This window comes from Eumetopias jubatus, unplaced genomic scaffold (assembly GCF_037043125.1).
Source record: "Eumetopias jubatus isolate StellerSeaLion01/CBP00866 unplaced genomic scaffold, mEumJub1_p1.0 scaffold_13, whole genome shotgun sequence".
NCBI classification, from domain to species: Eukaryota; Metazoa; Chordata; class Mammalia; order Carnivora; family Otariidae; genus Eumetopias; species Eumetopias jubatus.
The window spans coordinates 57,915,529-57,939,168 of NW_028274819.1; the positions used below are offsets into that span (position 1 = coordinate 57,915,529).

The 23,640-nt window shown below is 42.4% G+C and overlaps 1 protein-coding gene and 1 pseudogene across 2 annotated transcripts in view; both read left to right on the forward strand.

Annotated features, from left to right (window-relative positions):
* Positions 1 to 3,791: 3,791 nt before the first annotated feature.
* Positions 3,792 to 23,640, forward strand: part of ACER3 (alkaline ceramidase 3) — a 161,240-nt gene continuing 141,391 nt past the window's right edge. Inside the window, exon 1 of the mRNA XM_028115953.2 lies at positions 3,792 to 3,978. Coding sequence (XP_027971754.1) covers positions 3,876 to 3,978 — 103 coding nt within the window. The 5' untranslated portion in view covers positions 3,792 to 3,875. The remainder of the gene's footprint in view (positions 3,979 to 23,640) is intronic.
* LOC114218715 (uncharacterized) lies at positions 3,889 to 23,480 on the forward strand (annotated as a pseudogene). Its single transcript, XR_015766598.1, has 2 exons — positions 3,889 to 3,978; positions 21,796 to 23,480. The product of XR_015766598.1 is annotated as an uncharacterized LOC114218715 (transcript).

The following is a 23,640-nucleotide window of genomic DNA, read 5'->3' on the forward strand; positions in this document are numbered from 1 at the left end:
CTGAGTATTCTGAAGAAGTGCCAAACTGTTTCCCAAAGTGGTCGTATCATTTTACATACCATTATTGTATGAAGGTTCCAATTTTTGTACGTCTTTGATAATATTTGTTATTGTTTTTTTGATTATAGTCACCCTAGTGTATGTGAGGTGGCATCTCATTGTGGTTTTGATTTGCATTTCTCTAATGGCAAACATGAGCATCTTTTTTTTTTAAGATTTTATTTATTTATTTGACTGAGAGAGAAGAGCAAGAGAGGGGAACACAAGCAGGGGGAGTGGCAGAGGGAGAAGCAGGATTCCCCCCGAGCAGGGAGCCTGATGTGGGGCTCCATCCCAGGACCCCGGGATCATGACCTGAGCCGAAGGCAGACGCTTAACAACTGAGCCACCCAGGTGCCCCCATGAGCATCTTTTCATGTGATTATTGGCATTTATCTCCCTTGGAGAAATGTCTAGCCATATGCTTTGCCCATTTTTAACTTTTTTTGTGTGTTTTTATTAAGTTGTAAAAGGTCTTTATATATTCTGAACACAAGTCTCTTATCAGATATATTATTTGTAAATATTTCTTCCCATTTTGGGGTTGTCTTTTTACTTTCTTGATGGTATTACTTGCAACAAAAAGTTTTTAATTTTGATGAAGCGCAATTTATCTATTTTTTCTTTCATTGCTTGTGCTTTGTTATTTTATATAAGAAACCACCGCCTAACCCAAGGTTACAAACATTTACTTTTATGTAAACTAAGAGTTTTATAGTTTTAGTGCTTACATGTAACTCTATGATCCATTTTGAATTAATTTTGTTTACTGTGGCAAGGAGTCTAATTTCATTCTTTTGCATGTGGATATCCAGTTGTCACAGCACCATTTATTGAAAAGACTATTCTTTCCCTATTGAATTGTCTTAGCGTCCCTTTTGGAAATCAACTGACCAAACCCTTAAGGGTTTGTTTCTGGACTCTTCATTCTATTCCATTAATCTACATGTTTATCCTTATGCCAGTATTACACTCCCTTGATTAGTGTAGTTTTTAGTATTGAAATTGGGAAGTGTGGGTCCTCCAACTTTGATCTTTTTCGAGATAGTTTTGGCTTTTCAGGGTCCCTTACATTTCTATGCATTGTTTTTATAATTGGGAAAATTTTGTTAGAAAGAGAGAAAGATAGACATTGCCGATGGTACTATGAAATCCGTTTTGTTTTCTGAGAGTGATACTTCTGCTGTGCACCTATTTTCTTGGTCAGGGGAATTTTTCTCTCCTAAAACTTGTCCTGGTCACCGTAGATTTTTTTTTTTCATTGTTGATGAAAATGTGATGAAATGTGCAGGGTATTGATTTTGACTTCATCTCTTGTCTTGAGTCACTTGGCTGGGTCAGGGGTTCTTTCCACAACACCCTGATTTTTTTTTTTTTTAAGATTTTTATTTATTTGATGGAGAGAGAGGGAACACAGCAGAGGGAGACGGAGAGGGAGAAGCAGGCTCCCCACTGAGCAGGGAGCCAGATGCAGATGCGGGGCTTGATCCCAGGACCCCAGGATCATGACCAGAGCTGAAGGCAGCCGCCTAACCAACTGAACAACCCAGGTGCCCCACAACACCCTAATTTTTTATTTAGTCCAAGCAAAATACTATCACACTCTACTCTGGTGGTCTCTACGCTGTTTTCATTATAATTTCATCAGCAAATCATGTTTTTCTTTTTAAGATTTTCTTTCTAAGTAGACTCTACACCTAACATGGGGCTCAAACTCACAACCCCAAGATCAAGACTCGCATGCCCTACTGACTGAGCCAGCCAGGCACTCCAACTCCAGCAAATCACTTTTGAGTATGTATTTCTGCAGGTTCACTTTGAATATACAAATATATGTATATTTATTCACTTATAACTTATATATACATGATTATTATACATATTAAAAACACACAAAACATTTTAGAGGTTGAGATTTTAAAAATGCTTAGAAATAGAAGTTTTCCCACACTTCAATGACTTTTATTTCTCTGGAGACTGGCCCTCTTGGATTTTTCCTATACACTTCAGTGTGTTCCAGCACCCAGCCAAGGGCCAGGTACATAGCAGAAGCTCAGTGTCTGCTATTGGAAAGAAAATTTTCAGATATCCTGCTATTTCTATTAATACACACTGCCTCTATTCCTAGGTTCAGCACCCTGAAAGTAAAGATTTTGCATCTATCATCTGCTAGGGTCACTTTGCCCAGACGCTGTGGGCACATCTCCCCTGTTTTCTCTTTTACCTGTGATTGCACCTTATCTGACTAGTTTCTTTATTATTTTTTTTTAAAGATTCTATTTATTTATTTGACAGAGAAAGACACAGCTAGAAAGGGAACACAAGCAGGGGGAGTGGGAGAGGGAGAAGCAGGCCTCCCGCTGAGCAGGGCGCCCGATGTGGGACTCGATCCCAGGATCCTGGGATCATGACCCGAGCGGAAGGCAGACGACCAACAACTGAGCCACCCAGGCGCCCCGACGAGTTCCTTTAGAAAATAGCAATTGTATCATCCTTAACTATAATCTTTATGTCAAACTGGTCGGGTGGAGTCCTGGGTGCCTTGACCATAAAGAATGAACAGCAAGCTTTCTTATCAGGTTGTATCACTGGAGAGTATGAACAAAGGCAAGGGAGCTTTTGGGGGTGACAATTAGGAAGTGCTTCAGGAAGCTGGATTTTTTTATTTTTAAAGATTTAATTTATTTTTGAGAGAGAGCATAAGCAGGGGAGCGGCGGGCAGAGATAGCAATAGACTCCCCGCTGAGCACTCTGGGATCAGGACCCCAGCGGAAGGCAGATGCTCAACCCGCTCAACCGACTGAGCCACGAGGCTCCCAGGATGCTGGATTTTAAAGGGCCAGTGGGAGTTAGCCAAATGAAGAGAGGAAGGCAGTCCCAGCTGAACAGCAGGGACAAAGGCTGGGATGGGAATGGCCCCAGCACATTCTGAGCTAGGGAAGAGTTCGTGTAGTTGAACACTACACAGGGGCAGGAACGGTTGCGTTTGTGTTTTCTCTAAAGATCCCTCCCGGCAGCGCAGTGTAGTATTAGTCTTGAGGCTGGAAGTAGGGGAGGCTGTTGGTTGCCTGGAGAGTAGAGTAAAATTATAGGTAGCCTGTGGAAACCTCTGGGATTGAAAGCCCAAACTGAAGCAGCTCTGCTTTAGTGCTTTGGCTGCATTCTTTTATAGGATTTCAACTCCCCTCCTTTTTTTTTCTCCCTCCAGGGCTGTTGCCCTTTCCCTTTGATCCCAGGAGACACTTACCTATACCTTTATCAGAAAAATCACTATTTCCTAGAATTCCCCGGGGCTGGGAGAGTTCTGTTTCCGGGCTCCGTTTGAGGCCTGCCCTCAAAAGAAGACACAGAAGTGCATCTTTGCACAGGTTTTATCAAGCCAGAGCTTGTCGAAGGCTTCACCCCACCCCGCCCTAGTTAAATATCAAACCACGCACACAGACACAGAGATAGAGGCTCAGACACGTCCAGACAGAGAACAGCCTCAGGCTTATCAGGACCCCCAGACCTACAGCCAGCGGTGTGTCTGACCGGGACAGGCAGCCCGGGGAACCATCGCCCCAGTGGCCAGATCACAGCCCTTCCCTGGGAAGAAGGGGGCCGAGGGAAACCCCAGCGCCCTCGGGATGGGCGGGGCGCCGGCACGGCTCGGGCGGCCTGGCGGCGCCGGTGGGCGGGGTCTCCCCGCCGGGCACTGCCGCTGACGGCGCCGGCTCCGCCCCTCGGGGAGGGCTTGCGGTGAGCGCGCGAGCAGGGCCAAAGCCGGCCTGGGAGCCTGCCGAGCCGAGCGCAGCAAGCGGAGGAGCGCCTGGGCGGCGGCGGCGGCAGCGTGCACTATGGCTCCGGCCGCGGACCGCGAGGGCTACTGGGGTCCCACGACGTCCACGCTGGACTGGTGCGAGGAGAACTACGCGGTGACCTGGTACATCGCCGAGTTCTGTGAGTGCGGGCGCCAGCGCCCGGGCCTGAGGCGGGAGGCAGGGAGGCAGGGCGCCGGTCTGAGGGGAGACGCCGCGTGAGGAAGGCGAAGGGCGGACCTGGCCGCCAGGGGAGGCACCAGGCCTGGCCGGGGAGGTGGAGTGGGGAGCCCTGGCCTGGGGGCAGGAATGGGAGGCTGCTGAGGAGGGGAGCGGATGGGGGAATCCAGTGTGTCGGGTGAGGCGTGCCGGGGTCTGGACGGTTTGCGGGGGGGGTGAGTTTGGGGGAGTGGGAGAGAAGTGGGGAACCCCCGCTGGACCTGAGGGGAGGCCTGAAGGGTAGGGGTGGGATGGGAATTCCTGTCGGAGGGGAGGAGTGGGGCAGGCTGGGGCGGCCCAAGAGAGGTTGGGAGAGTGGAGGATTCTGCTCGTTAGAATGAGGGCCCGGGACACCTGCTCCTACTGTCGCTGCCCCCACCTTCGGCCTAAGGGCACAGGAGAAAGGAACAGGTCCTAGCTTAGTCTTACCCCAACCTTGAAAACTCCCAGATCTTTCCCTTCCTCTTTGTCTGTTCTCGCCGGACCTCTTCGGTCACCTCCAGGGAAGGTGCCAGGCTCTCAAGAGCGCAAGGGACCAAGTCCCTGCGCCACTCTGCCTCCTTTACGACTACCTAAGGGTTAGGGTTCATCTCAGGGCACTGCTTCCACTGATTGCACCTTCTGAGGACTCGGGGAACATCCTTCTCCAGGTGCTGCCCCTGACAGGCCCCAGTTTCCCCCTGGGTGGGTGGGTGTGTGTTTCACCAGATCTTATTCCATCAGGCTAGGGGAGCACAGGAAAAATCTGCCACTTTTTTTTTTTTTTTAATGCAGTTTACTTTGGTTAAGTTTTGAGAGCACAATGTTTGATCCTTCTTCGGGTACCTATCTGCTTCTGACAAAGTACAGAGGGGTTTTTTTCTGGCTATTTCTTCTTTTAATTGGATCCACTTTCTCAGGACAGGAAGCAACTCTTCTTTGCTAACCTACCCATTGTTGGGTCCTTTCCCCAGGCATTTGTTTGGCTTTGTAAGAAGGAGGCAAGAGTTTCATGCCAGCTGATCCTACCTTATTGTTTTCACAGTAATTGACTAAATTAAAAAAAAAAAACAACACACCGAACTCTTAGTAGTGTTCAAGACTTTAAACCATTCCTTTTAAACCATGATTTATCCTGAGAGTCACTTATCCAGAACTACTAGTTTAGAGTAATAATTTTTTACATAGTAATGGAAGTATATGGGCAAAGTGATCATTTGTAGTGTAATTACTTGGCAGCCCAAATGTTGGCAAGGAAGCGCTATACCAATTTGCTGTTAGGTCATGTTGGCAAGCCCATACGTGGTCCAGAGAAGGTCCATGAGAGGAAGAGACCTAAAACCATGCTTTGTGAATTGGAAGTGTATAACGTGGAAAAGAGAAACTCAGGGGTCTTCAAATTTTGGCTGGGCTGTCAGTCATATAGAGCAGTTAAACTTTCTGTATTTCTCTAGAATGTGGAATTAGAGTATATGGGTGGAAACTAACTGTAAGTGGAGAGATTTTGCTTCAACATAAGGGAGCTTTTAAACCAAAGAATCATAGGATGGATTGAGGAGAGCTAGAGGTCACTGAAAGTTTTGAAACATGTTGCTCAGCTAACTCACATGAATTTTTTTATGGAGAATTGTTTATTAAAAAAAGGGGTTGGCTTTAGTTGGCCTTTAGGTCCTTTGCATATTTATGGGTGGATATAGGTAATAATGGCTCTTAGTTTAGAACCAAGGATTAGAATCAAGAGAAAACTGACAGTTAAGTCATGTGAGCTATGAGAGTGCAAGATACTACTGTTCTTCCAGATAGCTCTGAGAAATGGGAAATGGCTTTTGGTCTTACCGTCCTTAGAGGAGGAAACTGAGCAGACTGCAGGGAGGGTTTTGACATAGGAATCAGGGGGTGCAAGAAGAGGGTAAGTGAATGTTGGTTGTCCTTTGCTCATGTACCTTGGGAGAAAATTATTGGGAGGAAGTTGAGTTCAAGTCTTCTTATCCAGGAGGCAGTGGGTATCTGTCATATTTTGGAGTAAGAGAACTTGATCTTCGAAAAATATGCTGGTTAATAATGGTGTGTTTAGGGGGCGCCTGGGTGGCTCAGTCGTTAAGCATCTGCCTTCGGCTCAGGTCATGATCTCAGGGTCCTGGGATCAAGCCCAGGATTGAGCCCCTCATCAGGCTCTTTGCTCCGCGGGAAGCCTGCTTTTCCCTCTCCTACTCCCCCTGCTTGTGTTCCCTCTCACGCTGTCTCTCTCTCTCTGTCAAATAAATAAGTAAATAAAAAATCTTTTTAAAAAAATGTAGTTTTATCATTCTTATATTTACATTAATGATAGAACTATTAAAGATAATAATGGAGATAAAAGCCATATCTAAGTGCTTACTGTGTACCACACTGTTTGCTAAGCACTTCATCTATCTTCTTTCTTTTTTTTCCTTTTAAAGATTTATTATTTTAGAGAGAGAGAGCGAAAGAGACAGATCAAGTGATCGCTCACTTGCATGTGGGGATGGGGGGAGGGGCAGAGGGGGAGGGAGAGAGAATCTTTTTTTTTTAAAGATTTTATTTTTATTTATTCGAGAGAGAGAGAGAATGAAAGATAGAGAGCACGAGAGGGAAGAGGGTCAGAGGGAGAAGCAGACACCCTGCTGAGCAGGGAGCCCGATGTGGGACTCGATCCCGGGACTCCAGGATCATGACCTGAGCCGAAGGCAGTCACTTAACCAACTGAGCCACCCAGGCGCCCGAGAGAGAGAATCTTAAGCAGACTCCCTGTTGAGCTTGGAATGGGGGTGTTCAGTCTCAGACCCTGAGATCCTGACCTGAGCCGATATCAAGCAATCAAGAGTCTGTCGCTCAACTGACTGAGCCACCCAGGTGCCCCTCTTTGATTTTTTTACCTAAGACTGCAAAATGTGGTGTAGAGATAGTATTCAGGTTGAGGTCTGATTCTAAAGCTACTATATGCCATATTCTGTCACACTTTCATTGTTTTGTCCCTGCATGCAAGGTATGAGGACAGGTGAAATAGTACACTATCACAAGGACAGATTGAATAATTATTCAAGAATCCTATCTTTTAGCACTAGGCTGTGTATATTTTGAACAATAAAAAGATGAGTTTCTGGAATTGCACGTTCAGATGTGGAAGCAGTTCTGAGTCACTGAAATACCTGAAAAGCTGCCTTTTTAATATCACCCAAGATCAGTTCAAATTCTTCTTTTTTTTTTTTTTTCCAAATTCCTTTTTTGTTTGATCAGATTGTAAGGACAGGGGAAAACGTAGAGTTTTTTCCTCTTAATTATAATTGTGAAATAATATGTTCCTTGGTGTGGCAGAAGTTATAGGTACAGACAGTCCTCACTCTTTATGGTAGGGACCATGCAAGTTAAAACCTGGCAAGGTAGTCTTACTAATCAGTGGGAAAAGTTACAATTGTTCTGTGACCTTCAAATTTCTTTGTCAAACACCATAAACCCTCTTATTGTTGGTTATAAACATATATAGAGAAATGAAAAAATAGCGAAACTGTTATTTAGTACAGTGTAATTTAAAACATTAAAAACATTGAGAATTAAAATGTGTTATTTCTTTGTAAAAGAACTAATCAAGAGTAGTTTGAACAGTGTTGGCTTTCTTGTCATATAACATATGATATGGAATGAGTAATTTTTCTATGCCTTCATGAATTGTCATACTCCTTTCTAAGTTTGGTTCAGTTTCAACATTTTACTCTTTGCACTTTCAATATTGTGAAATATCTCTGAGAGTTCTTCTAATGCAGAGTTTTTTTTGCTGTTGTTACTTCTTCCGGTCCATCCTCATCCTTTTCTCACAACCACTTTTTTCATTTATGTTGATAAGTTTGCCTTTGCTAAGTTCCTCTGGCTGTATATCTAGAGTCCCTTGAATGGCAGCAATCAACATTGTCATTATCTGCTATTTCTTTGATAACTTTGTTTATGTTTGATTGGAATTTCACTTCCAATATTATCACTTTTTGTTTCTTTGATACACTTTCATCATTGTTGGCTCTTTCCCTATTTTGCTTATTCATTTTTGTAAAATGTCACATACGTTCATCACCAGGAGACAAGGAGGCAACTCAGCTACACACTTGGCTGTCTGTACATGAACTGAATAACAGAGTGCAGTGAATAATCACCAACAGTTTTTGCCTTGATTTTTTTTTTAAGGATTTTATTTACTTATTTATTTTTTAGAGAGTGAGGGGCAGAGGGAGAGGGACAGAGAGAATCTCAGGCAAACTCTCCACTGAGTGCAGAGCCTGATGCTGGATTTGATCTCACAACCTGGAGATCACGACCTGAGCCGACATTCAGAGTTGGATGCTTAACTGACTGCACCACTGAGGCACCCCTCAAGCCACTTTTCACACTTAGGTCTATAGTTAGTCATTAGAGCTTAGTAATACTTGAAGGCAAAGAGCATTTTGAAGTCTCATCTTGACTTAGTTTTTACCCGTGTTGTCCAAGATATTAACTAGGAAGAATTGTCATTTGGTAGCACATGTTGGAAGAAATGATAGATTTTTTTTTTTAATGGAACAGTAATTGGTATATGGGTAAATAAGAAGAACGAATACCTCAGATGGTAATTTGGGGAACTTTACTAAGCAGAATACATAGAATAGTGAATATTTGAATGAAAGTCTTGGGGTGCTTGGGTGGCACAGTCGGTTAAATGTCTGCCTTCGGCTTGGGTCATGATCACAGGGTCCTGGGATCTAGTCCTACATTGGGCTCCTTGCTCAACGGGGAGCCTGCTTCTCCCTCTGCCTGCCTCTCTTTCTCTCTTTCTGACAAATAAATAATATCTTTAAAAAAATGAAAGTCTTGCCCAGTGCATTATTATCTCAGGTTAAATTTTTAAGTTGTTCCTTTGATTTTGGGTTTACCCTGTCCCTTTGCCAACTGTTTCCCCATTAGTGGGGAAAAAAACCTGACCTGGAGAGTTTTAGGTAGTGCAGAAGAGCATTTTGAAAGAAGTAGAGGCATGGAGAAACATTTTAGGACCCAGCAAAATGATACAGCCCAAAAGAGACAGCAGAAGCAGTTAAAACTTTTTTTTTAAATATTTTATTTATTTATTTGAGAGAGAGAATGAGATAGAGAAAGCATGAGAGGGGGTAGGGTCAGAGGGAGAAGCAGACTCCCTGCTGAGCAGGGAGCCCGATGACTCGATCTCAGGAGCCTGGGATCATGACCTGAGCCGAAGGCAGTCGCTTAACCAACTAAGCCACCCAGGCGCCCAGAAGCAGTTAATAGTGACACAAAAGTCCTACATATTTACTGTAGGGAAAGTTCATGGTATAATGACTTGGAGCCAGGATCAAGATTTCTATTTGAACTTTGCTCAGTTGAATGTTGTGACTTTGGGCAAATCACTTAATCATTCTTTGTATCAGTTTATTTTCTATAACATTAGAATAATGATATGCAAGAGGGTTATGAGAATTAAATGGCAAGATACACGTGAAAGTGCACAGTGAGGTGAAGTGCTTGGCAAATACAAGGTGCTCAATAAATACTAGTTGAATTGAAATCTAGTCAAAATAAGTCTAAAAAGTAAATCATGCTGTGTTATAGTTGTGGCCTCCTCATCTGTGATGGTTAGTTTTATGTGTGAACTTGGCTAGGCTGTTGTATCCATTAATTTAATCAAATACTAATCTAGGTGTTTCTGTGAAGGTATTTTATAAATGTGGTCAACATCTACAATCAGTTGACTTTAAGTAAAGATTACTGTCAGTGATGTGGGTGGGCCTCATCCAGTCAGTTGAAAGGCCTTAAGAGCAAACACTGAGTTTGGGGAGGGTGGGGGGAAGGTTAAACTTTTTTGGGGGAGGTTTCCCCCTTGACTTACTTGACTCCTCACTTTAACGGACCTTTCCTCTCTTTTCTTTTTCTCCCTTTCATTCTTTCCTTCCCTCCCTTTCATTCTTTCTTTCATTTGTTTGAATATATTGAGAATATACCAGAATTTTTAGATGTTTTCAGTGAGATTGCTTTTGCACATGATGTTCCCTTGTCATTTGTAGCTACATTCTCTCAGTGGATACCTCTTCAAGCCTTAGTGATTACTCCTTACAGAGTCAGGTACTTCTGTTTCCCTTGGAGCACTTTTTTTTTTAAAGATTAGTCATTTGAGAGAGAGAGAGCACGCACGTGTGCAAGAGGGGGAAGGAGCAGAGGGAGAGAGACAAGCAGACTCTTGACTGAGTGCGGAGCCCGGCGCCGGGCTTGATCTCACAATCCTGAGATTGTGACCTGAGCCAAAATTAGGAGTCAGACGCTTAACATACGGAGTCATCCAGGTACCCCTCCCTTCGAGGACTTTCTATTAACTGAAGGATAAAGGCCAAATTCTAACATGGCATGAAATCCCCTTCTTTTTTTTTTTTAATGAATATTTTCACAACAGCAAGAATTTTGCAGTGGATATCTGTTCACCTATTGCCTAGATTCTATTTTAACATTTTATTATGCTTGTTTTACACTTTTTTTCTTAAAGGTCTTATTTATTTATTTGACAGAGAGAGCACAAGCAGGGAGAGTGGCAGGCAGAGGGAGAGGGAGAAGCAGGACCCTGGGATCATGACCTGAGCCAAAGGCAGCTGTTTAACCGACTGAGCCACCCAGGCGCCCCTCTGCTTGTTTTATTGCATGTCTGTCCATTTATCCATTCTTCTATCAATTAATTTTATTTTTTGATACATTTCAAAGTAAATTGCAGACATCTGTACATTTTCCCCTAAATCCTTCAACATGCATATCATCAAAGTTCAGTTCTTTTTTTTGAAGATTTTATTTATTTATTTGAGAAAGAGAGAGAGAGCACGACCAGGAGGGAGGGACAGAGGGAGAGGGAGAAGCAGACTCCCCGCTGAGCAGGGAGCGTGATGCGGACTCGATCCTAGGACTCTGCGATCATGACCTGAGCTAAAGGCAGATGCTTAACTGACTGAGCCACTGAGGCGCCCTTAAAGATCAATTCTTTGTGGGGTTTTTTGGATGTAAAATTTATATTTGATGTTATGCACAGATCTTATGGTATAATCGCAGTATTTTGAGAAATGCATACATTTGTGTAACCAAAACCTCTAGTAGAATATGGAACTTTACTATCAAGAAAGTTCCTCATGCCCCTTCCCTGTTAATCCTCACCTCCACCTTCCCTTTCTCTCTAGGGTGGCCACTGTTCTGATTTTTTTCTCCCCACCGTAGATTAGATGCGTCTGTTCTAAAACTGAATGTAAGTGGAATCATACAGTCTTTACTGTTTGGTATAAGATTTCTTTCACTCAGCATGTGGTTTTTGAGATTTCATCAATGTTGTCGCATGTTTTGGTAGTTCCTTTTTATTGCTGAGTAGTATTCCATTATATCAATATACCATAGTTTATCAGTTTTCCTATTGCTGAACACCTGGCTTTTTCAGGCTTTGGCAATCATAAATAAAGCTGCTATGAACATTCTTGCACAGGTCTTCTTGTGGATATATATTTTCATTTCTCATAGGTAGATACTCAGGATTGGAATAACTGAGTCAGAGGGTAGTTGTGTGTTCAATTTTATTAGAAACTGCCAGACCTTTTCTCAAAGTGGTTGTAGTGTTTTACATTTACAGCATTTCATCCATTCCCTCACTAACATTTGGTGTGTCTTTAATTTTTGCCTTTCCGGTAGTAACGTAGTTTTTTAACTCATTGTGTGATCCAGTGTATTCTAAACTCTTCAGTCTGTGTTCCTCCTTCTCCCTATAATTCCTGCTTTCCTTGCGTATACTGTACTCTTGCAAAACAGACTGTTTATGTATTACATTTATATTTTGGTACACTTTTCATTGTTTGTGTTCTTCCCATGAGAGATAATAATAAATTGTTTTTTAAAGCCATGAAGTTTGGAGGTGGTTTTTATTCAGCAATAAATAACTGAAATAGAGGGAGAGAGTAATAGTCCCTCTAAATAGTCTAAAGTTGAGTTTTGAGCAATTTTGATTTCCTGTTGTGTAGACTCAGAGTATGCCAAATTACACCATACATTTTATTCTTAGAGGATGAAACTTTAAAAATAATAATAAAGTTTTGGGCACCTGGGTGGCTCAGATGGTTAAGCGTCTGCCTTCGGCTCAGGTCATGATCCCAGAGTCCTGGGATCGAGTCCCGCGTCAGGCTCCCTGCTCCTTGGGAGCCTGCTTCTCTCTCTGCCTCTCTCTCTCTCTCTCTCTTTCATGAAAAATAAATAAAATCTTAAAAAAAAAAGAACTATAAAAATAATAATAAAGTTTAATATAGGCCCTCTCTCTGAAAATTTCAAAGAATTTTTATAAGCATCATTTTATTTATCCCTATAATGCACTCATAAGACTCAAAAGAGGCATTTTACCCAATGAAAATCAATAAGTACTTTAAGGTTGAAATAATTCAGTTGCATGACTGGAAAAATCTTTGACTCATTATAGATGTGGACTCCATCTTAAAGTTCTTTAACTTTTCAGAGCAAGCTGCATTTAACAGCAAGAAGAAAGACTGAATGGACTCAAAACAAAACAGAACTCTAAAATTGTGCATGTTGGGCGCCTGGGTGGCTCAGTTGGTTGGGCGACTGCCTTCGGCTCGGGTCATGATCCTGGAGTCCGGGGATCGAGTCCCGCATCGGGCTCCCTGCTCGGCGGGGAGTCTGCTTCTCCCTCTGACCCTCTTCCCTCTCGTGCTCTCTATCTCTCATTCTCTCTCTCTCAAATAAATAAATAAAATCTTTAAAAAAAAAATAAAATTGTGCATGTTAAGATCTTGATACTGCTGTAAAAACTTTTATGACTGGAATTCATTTATTTCTGCACAATGATAAGGAGACATTCTAGGTAAGGTAGTCTTCGCAAAATGAAATATGGTTTGAGGCTATTTTACCTGCTGGGTAGCAATCCGTCCCCCCCCCCTCCCCACCCCACCCCACCCCACCCCACCCCCTTTTTATTTTATTTATTTATTTATTTACCTTAAAGATTTTATTTATCCATTTGAGAGAGAGAATGAGAGACAGAGAGCATGAGAGGGAAGAGGGTCAGAGGGAGCAGCAGACCCCCCGCCGAGCAGGGAGCCCGATGCGGGACTCGATCCCGGGACTCCAGGATCACGACCTGAGCCGAAGGCAGTTGCTTAACCAACTGAGCCACCCAGGTACCCATCCCCACCCCCTTTTTAAAGCATACAGGAGGACAGTCTGGTTTTGTTGTCTGAAATCCATTTGATCACTGGAGTTCATTTAGTTAGTTTTGCCAATCAGATGGATGTTCTCTGTTCTTTCACTACTCTAGAAATGTCCAATTTAGGGGTGCCTGGGTGGCTCAGTTACTTAAGTGTGTGCCTTCGGCTCAGCTCATGATCCCAGGGTCCTGGGATTGTGCCCCGCATCTTGTGTCTTGGGCTCCCTGCTCAGCAGGGAGTCTGCTTCTCCCTCTCCCTCTGCCCCTCCCCTCACTTATATGTCATCGAGCGTGCATGCGCTCTCTCTCTGTCAAATAAAATCTTTTAAAAAAACGTCCAACTTAAAGCTTGGCAATTGAAGAGAATTATGACGTTGATAAAGGAGGACTGTTCTGTGGTTAAGAGCATTCATTAAACTTTTAGCCTCCTCTGTGCCTTTCCCTCATCCCATCGTCTTCTTTTTTCTCCAGAGATAACCACTATCCTTAATTTAGTGTTTATCATTTCCTAGCTTTTTACCCTGTGCATTTCTAAAAATACACTGTTTAGGTTTGCTTGTTTTATATTTTATTTAAGTGGAATTGTACTGTGTGTGTTTATTCTTCAGCTTGCTTTTTTCACTCATTGTGGCCAAATATGTATCATCCATATTCCCAAGAATTATCTCTGTTGATGGGTTTAGATATAGTTCATTTATTTTTCCTGTTTAGAATTCTGCTGTATGAATATATTGATTTATCCGTTCTTCAGTTATTGGATGTTGTTTTCAGGTTTTTGCTATTAGAAACGTTATAACCCTCTTGTACATATTCTAGTACACAAATTAAGAGTTTGTGTATCTGTTGAATAGTGTAATGGTTAGATTGTAGGGCATGCTCATATTCAACTTTTAGTAGATCAGAAGTTCTCACGTTTTTTGGTCTCATGTCCTCCTTTATACATTTGAAAATTATTGAGGACCCTGAAGAGCTTTGTGAGTTAAATCTTTTGGTATTTACTGTATTAAAAGTTAAAATTGAAAAGATTTAAAATTTTTATTAATCCATTTAAGATTCATGCTTGTGTAAGAATTGAGTAAAAACCAAAAAAAAAAAAAAAGATTTATGCTTTTGAGAAATGAGATTTAACCATGCTGTTGTATCAGTAGTTTGTTCCTTTTTAATTTTTAAAATTTAAACAAATCTTTTAAAGATTTATTTTATTTTTTAATTTTGAATTCTTTTTAAGATTTTATTTATTTTATTTGACAAAGAGAGTGAAAGAACACAAGCAGGGGGAATGGGAGAGGGAGAGGCAGGCTCCTTGTTGATCAGGGAACCCAATGCAGGGCTCGTTCCCAGGACCCTGGGATTATGACCTGAGCTGAGGGCAGATGCTTAACTGACTGAGCCACCCAGGCACCCCAAAGATTTTTTTATTTTTAAGTTATCTCCACACCCAACGGGGGGCTCGAACCCACAGTCCCAGGACCAGGAGTCAGATGCTCTACCAGCCAAGCCAGCCAGGTGCCCCAATAGTTTGTTTCTTTTTATTGCTGAGTATTCCACTGTATGAATATAGTATAGTTTGTTTATCCATTGTCTTATTCCTGGAAACCAGGACTGTTTCCAGTTTTTGGCCATTATGAATAAACCTATGAACATTTTTATTTTATTCTTTTTTAAAGATTTTATTTATTTGACAGAGAGAGACATAGCAAGAGAGGCAACACAAGCAGAAGGACTGGTAGAGGGAGAAGCAGGCTTCCCACAGAGCAGGGAGCCCGATGTGGGGCTCTATCCCACATTTATTTGAGAGAGAGAGACAGAGCGCACTCGGGGGAGGGGGATTGGGCAAAGGGAGAGTGAGGGGCAGAGGGAGAAGAGAAGCAGTCTCCCCGTTGAGCAGGGAGCCTGATCGAGGGCCCCAAACCCAGGACCCTGAGACCATGACCCAAGCTGAAGGCGGGCCTTAACCAACTGAGCCACCCAGGAGCCCCTCTCATTGTGGTTTTAATTATCATTTACCTGATGAATAAAGATATTGAGCACATTTTCATTGTTTCTTGAACATTCGTAGCTTCTTTTGTGAAGTGTTTTTTGCCCATTAAAAAAAATCTGTTGTCTTTGAAAGATTTTTTTAATTGAAGTATATAGTTGACATGCAGTATTATATTAGTTTCATGTGTACAATGTAGTGATTTTACATTTATATATATTATGAAATGCTTATCATGAAAAGTGTAGTTGCCATTTGTCACCATACAAAGTTATTACAGTAAGATTCAGTTGCATTTTCTGTCTTTCTCTGATTACTGATTTACTGTGATTACTGATACATATTTATTTCCATCCTTTTTAATGCTTTTTATTCTACATCTATATTTCTTGCCTTCTTTTGGCGGTGATAGATTTTTTTTTTTTTCCCCTTTTCCCCTCTACTGGTTTGGAAGCTACTGGTTTGTTCTAGTTCTTTTATCTGACAAGTATTTCATGACATATACATAAATATATATAAATTTTGGATTTTTGAAAAAAGATTTATTTATTTGAGAGAGAGAGGGGGAGAGAAAACGAGCAGGAGGGGCAGAGGGAGAAGGAGAGATAATCTCAGGCGGATTCTAGGCTGAGCGTGGAGCCTGTCACAGGGCTTGATCTCAGGACCCTGATTGATCTCAACCTGAGCCGAAACCAAGAGTCAGACCCGCAACTGACTGAGCCACCCAGGCACCCCTAAATGTTGGATTTTAAGTGTAATTCTCTAGGCTGTACTTTTCTCATCCCCATGATTTATTTATTTGAAAACTGGAAGTTTGTACCTCTTAATCTTATTCAACTATTTCATCCATTCCCCCATTCCCTTTCCCTCTGGCAACTACCAGTTTGTTCTCAGTATTTATGAGTCTGTTTCTATCTGTTTTGTTTGTTTTTTAGGTTCTCCATATAAGTGAAATCATATGGTATTTGTCTTTGTCTGACTTATTCCACTTAGCATAATACCCTCCCTCTAGGTCTATCCATGGTGTCAAAAATGGCAAGATTTCATTCTTGTTTATGGCTAAGTTTATTTATTCATTGTCTGTGTGTGTGTACGTGTGTGTATACCACATCTGTTTATCCATTCATCCCTCAATGGATACTTGGGTTGCTTCCATTATCTTGACTATTGTAAATGCTGCAATAAGCAGAGGGGTGCATATATCTTTTTTAAATAGTTTTTTCGTGGGACGCCTATGTGGCTCAGTTGGTTAAGTGTCTGCCGTTGGCTCAGGTCATGATCCCAGAATCCTGGGATCAAATCCTGCATCGGGCTTCTTGTTCAGCCGGGAGCCTGCTTCTCCTTCTGCCTGCCGCTCCCCCCTTCTTGTGCGCTTGCTCTCTCTCTCGCTCTCTCTCGCTCTATCTCTGGCAAATAAGTAAATAAAATCTTAAAAAAAAATAAGTTTTTTCATTTTCTTTTTATACCCAGAAGTAGAATTACTGGATTTTATGGCATTTCTATTTTTAATTTTTGCAGGAACTAACATACTGTTTTCCGTAGTGGCTGCACCAATTTACATTCCTACCGAGAGTACAGCGAGGGTTCCCTTTTCTCTACATCCTCACCAACATTTGTTATTTGTCTTTCTGATATTAGCCTCTCTGACTGGTGTGAGCTGATAATCTCATTGTGGTTTTGATTTGTATTTCTCTGATGGTTAGTGATGTTGAGCATCTTTTTATGCATCTTTTGGCCATCTGTATGTCTTCTTTGGAGAAATGTCTGTTCGGGTCTTTTGCCCATTTTTAATTGGATTGTTTGGGGGTTTTGGGGTGTTGAGTTGTATGAGTTTTTAAATGTATTTTGGATATTAACCCCTTATCAGATATATCTTTTGCAGGGGCGCCTGGGTGGCTCAGTCGTTAAGCATCTGCCTTCGGCTCAGGTCATGATCCCAGGGTCCTGGGATCGAGCCTCACATCGCTCAGCGGGAAGCCTGCTTCTCCCTCTCCTACTCCCCCTGCTTGTGTTCCCTCTCTCGCTGTGTCTCTCACCGTCAAATAAATAAAATCTTAAAAAAAAAAGATATGTCTTTTGCAAATATCTTATTTCATTATTAGGCTGCCTTTTCATTTTGTTGATGGTTTCCTTTGCAGTGCAAAAAAACTATACATATTTACATTGTATGATTTGCTGAATTTTGACAGATGTACTCCCGTGAACCCATCACCACAACCAAGATTTGAATATACTCATCATCCCAAAAAGTTTTCTTGTGCACCTTTGTTGCTTCATTGATTTCAGGTAGAAGAGTAAATATGGTCCTTGTTACTCTATCTTGGGTGGACGTGTAATGTTCGTTACTTTTAATCCTGTCTGTATACAGCCTATCTTTCTTATTATTGCCCTCTGTTAGAAGTCTTCATTATTTATTTGGTAAGCATGCTGTGTAGGTATCTTCATAAAATTGCTCCACCAGCTATGAGACTAGTACAAAGCCATGTATACCATCAATAAATGGTTTGCTTCTTCACGAGATTGGACAAAAACAATGGCACTAATTCTAAAAATTACCTGAAATTTAAATTGTATGTTGAATTTATGCTTTAAAATCTATTTTGTTTCTTTTACCTGGCAAATTTTTTCCCCAGATTTTTACTGTCAACTGTTATGTGTCCTTAGGTTTAAGGTGTTTATCTTGTAAATAGGAGATAGCCAATTCTCTTATTTTTAAAATTCAGTCTCATTTTCTGTCTTTCTGTGATTACTGATACATTTTTATTTCCACCCTTTTTATTTTTAGGATTTTATTTATTTATTTGACAGAGAGAGAGAGCACAAGCAAGGGGAGCAGCAGGCAAAGGGAGAGGGAGAAGCAGGCTCCCCGCTCAGCAGGGAGCCTGATGCGGGGCTCTATCCCAGGACTCTGGGATCATGACTTGAGCTGAAGGCAGACACCCAACCAACTGAGCCACCCAGGCACCCCATATTTCCACCTTTTTAAAAAGATTTATTTATTTATTTATTTGACAGAGAGAGACACAGTGAGAGAGGGAACACAAGCAGGGGGAGTGGGAGAGGCAGAAGCAGGCTTCCCGCTGAGCGGAGAGCCTGATGTGGGGCTCGATCCCAGGACCCTGGGACCATGACCTGAGCTGAAAGACGCTTAACGACTGAGCCACCCAGGTGCCCCTCCACCCTTTTTTATAATGCTTTTTATTCTGCATGTATATTTTTTGCCGTCTTTTGGCAGTGATAAGTTTTTTTATTCCCTTCTCCCCTCTGCTGATTTGGAAGCTACTGGTTTGTTCTAATTCTTTTCTTATGGTGTTCATTTAAATATTTTTTGAATACATACTTAAAATCTGAACTTATTTCTTAAGTAATTGAAAGAAGCTACTTTAACTCTGTGTATGCTCCTCCTAACTTACATGTTATTTATTTATTTGCCGGAGATAGAGTGAGAGAGAGAGCGAGTGCACGTTATTCAGTATGTAGTTCCACCTTGTATTAGTCTTTGCTGCATTACAAATTTCCACATACGTAGTGGCTTAAAGTAACACACATTTATAATCTCACATTTTCTATGGGTTAGGAGTGTGGGCCTGGCTTAGCTGGGTCATTTGCTTAGAGTCTCTCAAGGCTGTAATCAAGGTGTTGGCTGGGGCTGTGGTCACATCTGAAGCTTGATGAGGGAAGACTTTACTAGCAGAATTTGGTTCCCAGTGGTTGTAGGATTGAGGCTTCAGTTTCTTGCTGGCTTTTGGATGGAGGCTACTCTTAGCTCCTGGAGTCTGCCCTGGGTTCCTTGCTGCATGAGTCCCCCAAAATAGGCAACCCGACAATGTGTGGTAGCTTGCTTTTTTAACACCAGCAAGGGAGTGAGAGACTCCAGCAAGATGGGTGCTACAATCTCATATAATATCACATGCACATAATTATATGTATCTTGTCATCTTGCTGTATTCTGTTGGTTTGAAGCAAGTCACCAGTTCTGCCTACATACAAAGGGGGAGGGAGTTACACAAGGGCTTGGATACTAGGGGGTGAGGATCCTGGTGGCCACTTTATTTATTTAAGAGGGAGAGAGAGAGAGAGGGTGAGAGGGAAGTGGTGGGGAAGTGCAGAGACAGAGAGTCTCAAGCAGATTCCACACTGAACTTGGAGCCCCGTGGGGGGCTGGATTCCATGCCCCCAAGATCACAACCTGAGCTGAAACCAAGAGTTGGACACCCAACTGATTGTCACCCAGGCACCCCTATTTTTTTAAAATATTTTATTTATTTATTTTAGAGGGAGAGAGCGTGTACACAAGCAGGGTGAGGGGCAGAGGGTGAAGGGGAAGGAGAGGGACAAGCTGACTCTGGCTGAGCGCAGAGTGGATGCTCTGCTAGATCCCATGGCACCCTCAGATGGAGACCTAAGCCAAGACCTGAGCTGAAATCAAGTCACTGGTCAACTGACTGAGCCACCCCAGCACCCCCTGGTGGCCACTTTAGAATATGCTTGTCACAAACCTTGTGTTTATACTTCCAAAACGAGGTAATTGTTTTTATTGTTTTATTTGTTTTTTCCCTTAAACTAGATCACTGTGGAACAACTTTCTTACTGTTATTCTGTGCTATTGGGTGGTTACTTTTCTATTTCATTTAACTACTGAGTAGGTAGTCCCTCAAGCATTTCATATAGATGATCTCAGATCCATTTCCTATCCTTCCATGGTCCAGTGCCTTATCTCCTATTCCTGTGTGAGCATTTGAAACTCTACTTGCTATGATAACGAGACAGGCAATTCACTGCCCTACCTCTTTCTCTCTGTAGGACAGTCATAACCCAGCCTCCATATTGATTTTCAGGTTCTTCTCAATTTTTCCCTCTGGGAATTATCTTTAGTCTTTGAGGAGTTGAACTGTGCATTGAAAAATATATTATTAAACTTTATCCAGCATGTCTAGGTATTTGTAATGTGAGGATTTTTGGGGTGTCTGCCATATTGCTCAATAGCTATTTATTTTAGCTAACAATTTATACATTTCAAAACTAGAAATACTATTAACTATATATACACATAAAAATGTATACTTACAGATATATAAGATAAGAACTTCAGATAATCAGTATTGGCACATATGGAATATAGAGTTGCGAAGTATAATGGGTAAAGACTTTCACAAACTGGCCCTTGATGACTTTTCTGATGTAATCTCTTGCCTTTCTAAACACTTGCACTTTATATTTCAGCAGTATAATTCAGCTTTTATTTTCTTGAACACAGAATGCAACCTCATAGTTCCCTGTGTTTGCATACATTATTCTTTCTGATCTGGAATGTCCTGCTTTATTTCTCTCATCTCTTGGTTAATTTAGCCTTTTATTATTTTTTCTTTCACATTCATTTTTTCTCTTTAGCATTTTTAATTGTTATATTTTTCATTTCTAAAGGTTTTCTTTTACAAATCTACCTGACAATTTGTGATAATTTTTTTTTGGTTATTTTTTGTTGCTTTCTTTTATTTCCTTAAACATATCAAACATATTTAATACCTTGTATCCATTAATTTCAGTATCTTTCATCTTTGTTTCTGTTGCTTGTTTTTCTGTTCTTCCTTTATGGCTGCGTGTTTCTTTAGGTGTTCTTATGATTTTTGACGATGATTTCATTTTTCTGTAGACTTGGGAAGTCTTTGAGGCCATGTTAGGTTGTAACGTCAGTGAAGGGTGGGGCCCTAGGATCTTGTTCATTGCTGTATCCCAGAGCTTGTTACAGTGTTTACTACATGAGGCTTTCAACAAATATTTATAGAATGAATGATGTGTATATGTTTCACATAGTATTTTAATTATTTATGTGTATGTCTATATTCTCCACTATATTGATAATGCCACAAGTTAAAAAACTTTAGCTTTAACTCAGTATCCATAGAACTTAGCACAGTATCTAATATAGATTAAGTTCTCAGTAAATGTTAGTTAAACCAGTGAGAAATCGCTTGGCATATTCAGCCCATTATAATCTATAGAATAAAAAAGGTTTATTTTTTGCCTGGTTGTCATTTTGAAGCCATTACTAGTGGAGATACTAGAGAAATGATGAATCAACTCAGATAACCAGTAGTATGTCTTGATCATGATAAAGCAGAACCTTTTTCCAGACTGAACTATAAAACCAGAACTTTTTTTTAAGTTTATTTATTTAAATAATCTCCACACCCAACGTGAGGCTCAAACTCACTATCCCAAAATCAAGAGTCGCATGCTCTTCCAACTGAGCCAGCCACTCCCCCTAAAACCAAAACTTTTGAAGTCTGGTGTCACTGAAGGCTGATCACATTATCAACTATTCAAGTACTTAACTGATTCCAGGGCATTGTGAATATATAAAGTATTCAACAAATATTTACTAAATACCTACTACATGTATAGTACTTTGCAATGTTGTTTGATGGATTTTTTTTCCCCCATCGGTTATGTGCTACATGAGGTATAAACTTAAAATGTGAAAAGGTGACTAGCAGAAAAGATAAATGATTTGTTTCAGCAGTGAAAGAATTGTCTTAAGACAGTATCCTTTCTGGCAGCGCTGGCCTCAGCGGCTGAGGAGAGCCGGAGGGGGTTGCGGCGGCGGGAAGATGGCTCCTTCTCCTACCAAACGCAAGGACCGCTCTGATGAGAAGTCCAAGGATCGTTCTAAAGATCAAGGGGCCACCAAGGAGTCAAGTGAGAAGGATCGTGGCAGGGATGAAACTCGGCAGAGGCGCAGCGCTTCCAGTGGTAGCAGCAGCATCAGGTCCCGGTTCGGCTCTACCTCCAGCTCGGGCTCCAGCAGCGGCTCAAGCTCTTCTTCAGCGTCTGGCCGCTCGGGAAGCTCCAGCACATCCCACCAGTTCAAGCTCCAGCAGCTCCTCTGGCTCACCGAGTCCTTCTAGGCGCAGGCATGGTAACAGGAGGCACTCCTGCTCCAAATCCACCACCCAAAAGAGATGAAAAGGAAAGGAAAAGGCGGAGTCCTTCCCCTAAGCCCACCAAAGTCCACATCGGGAGGCTCACCAGGAATGTGACCAAGGACCACATCATGGGAATACTCTCCATCTATGGGAAAATTAAAATGATTGACATGCCTGTAGAAACGATGCACCCAAATCTGGCTAAGGCTATGCATACGTGGAGTTTGAGAACCCAGACGAAGCCGAGAAGGCACTGAAGCACATGGATGGAAGACAAATCGATGGCCAGGAGATCACTGCCACCGCTGTGCTGGCCCCTTGGCCTCGGCCGCCCCCCAGGCGATTCAGCCCTCCGAGGAGGATGCTGCCGCCACCTCCCATGTGGCGTCGGTCGCCCCCATGAATGAGAAGAAGGTCACGCTCTCTGAGGCGCAGGTCACCCGTGTGCCGGCGGTCTCACTCCCCTGGCTGCCGCCGCCACAGGAGCTGCTCCAGCTCCCAACTCCTCCTGATAAGCAGGGTCCCCGGAGCTCTGTGCTCTGTGACTTCGATCCCATCCACTTCAGCTTTGTCACTTCTCTAGCCAAAGGAGGGTTGTTCGGAAAGAAATTCCTCACTCAGGGCAGGCTTCGAAGACAGCAACTGAGACGTTTCCTCTGAAGACAGAGTTCCAGAGAAGTATTCATGGTTTGGGGTTGTGCCTGTAAGCATGCCCTCCAGTTTTCTGGCTATAAAGCTCACACATTTCCAGTTCCTAAGGGAGTCCATCCAGTGGCAAAGCCAGCAGGGACAAAGCAGGGCTCCAGGTGGTAGTGTGGCCCCAGCCTGGGGGCGGGGTACCTGCTTCATTTCCACAAATGACTGGGGGCCGGTTGGGGGTGCCAGTCCTGCCCTCGCTTCATGGTCTGCAGGGTCCCTCAGGAAAGGGTGCACCTGGGTGCAGCTGCCATTCCTGCTCGCCTGGCCCTGCTCCCCTGATCGGGTCCTCTTCCCACACCTGCGGTCAAACGGCCCATGTTAGTTCCGGGAAATGGTTCTGTTTCTACGTGTACTCGCGCGCGCACGCACACCCCATGTCTCCCTTCCTCTGAAATTGGTGAGAGTAACGAGAGCCGGCTCGGCAGGGTCGTCACGGACCGCCCCCTGCTGCAGCTGCTGCTCAGGGTGGTCTTGCAGGTTACCTGGGCAACATGTACATTGCTTCTCTTGGCTTTTATTGTACAGTCAGTACTATAAATTTGTTGTTTTGAGTTTTGTAACTTGTAGCATTTTATGCCCTGTTGTTTTTGTATTTTGTTGTGTAGAGTGAAGGGATTGTGTTGAATAAACAGGATGAGAATACAAAAAAAAAGACAGTATCATTTCTTTAGTCATATGGATCACAAATGAATAAATTCTATAGACCTTCAGATGAGTCTAGTATAGTTGCCAGAATTACATGGCTTGCTTGGCTCTTAAGATTTATTAGGAGAGACCAAC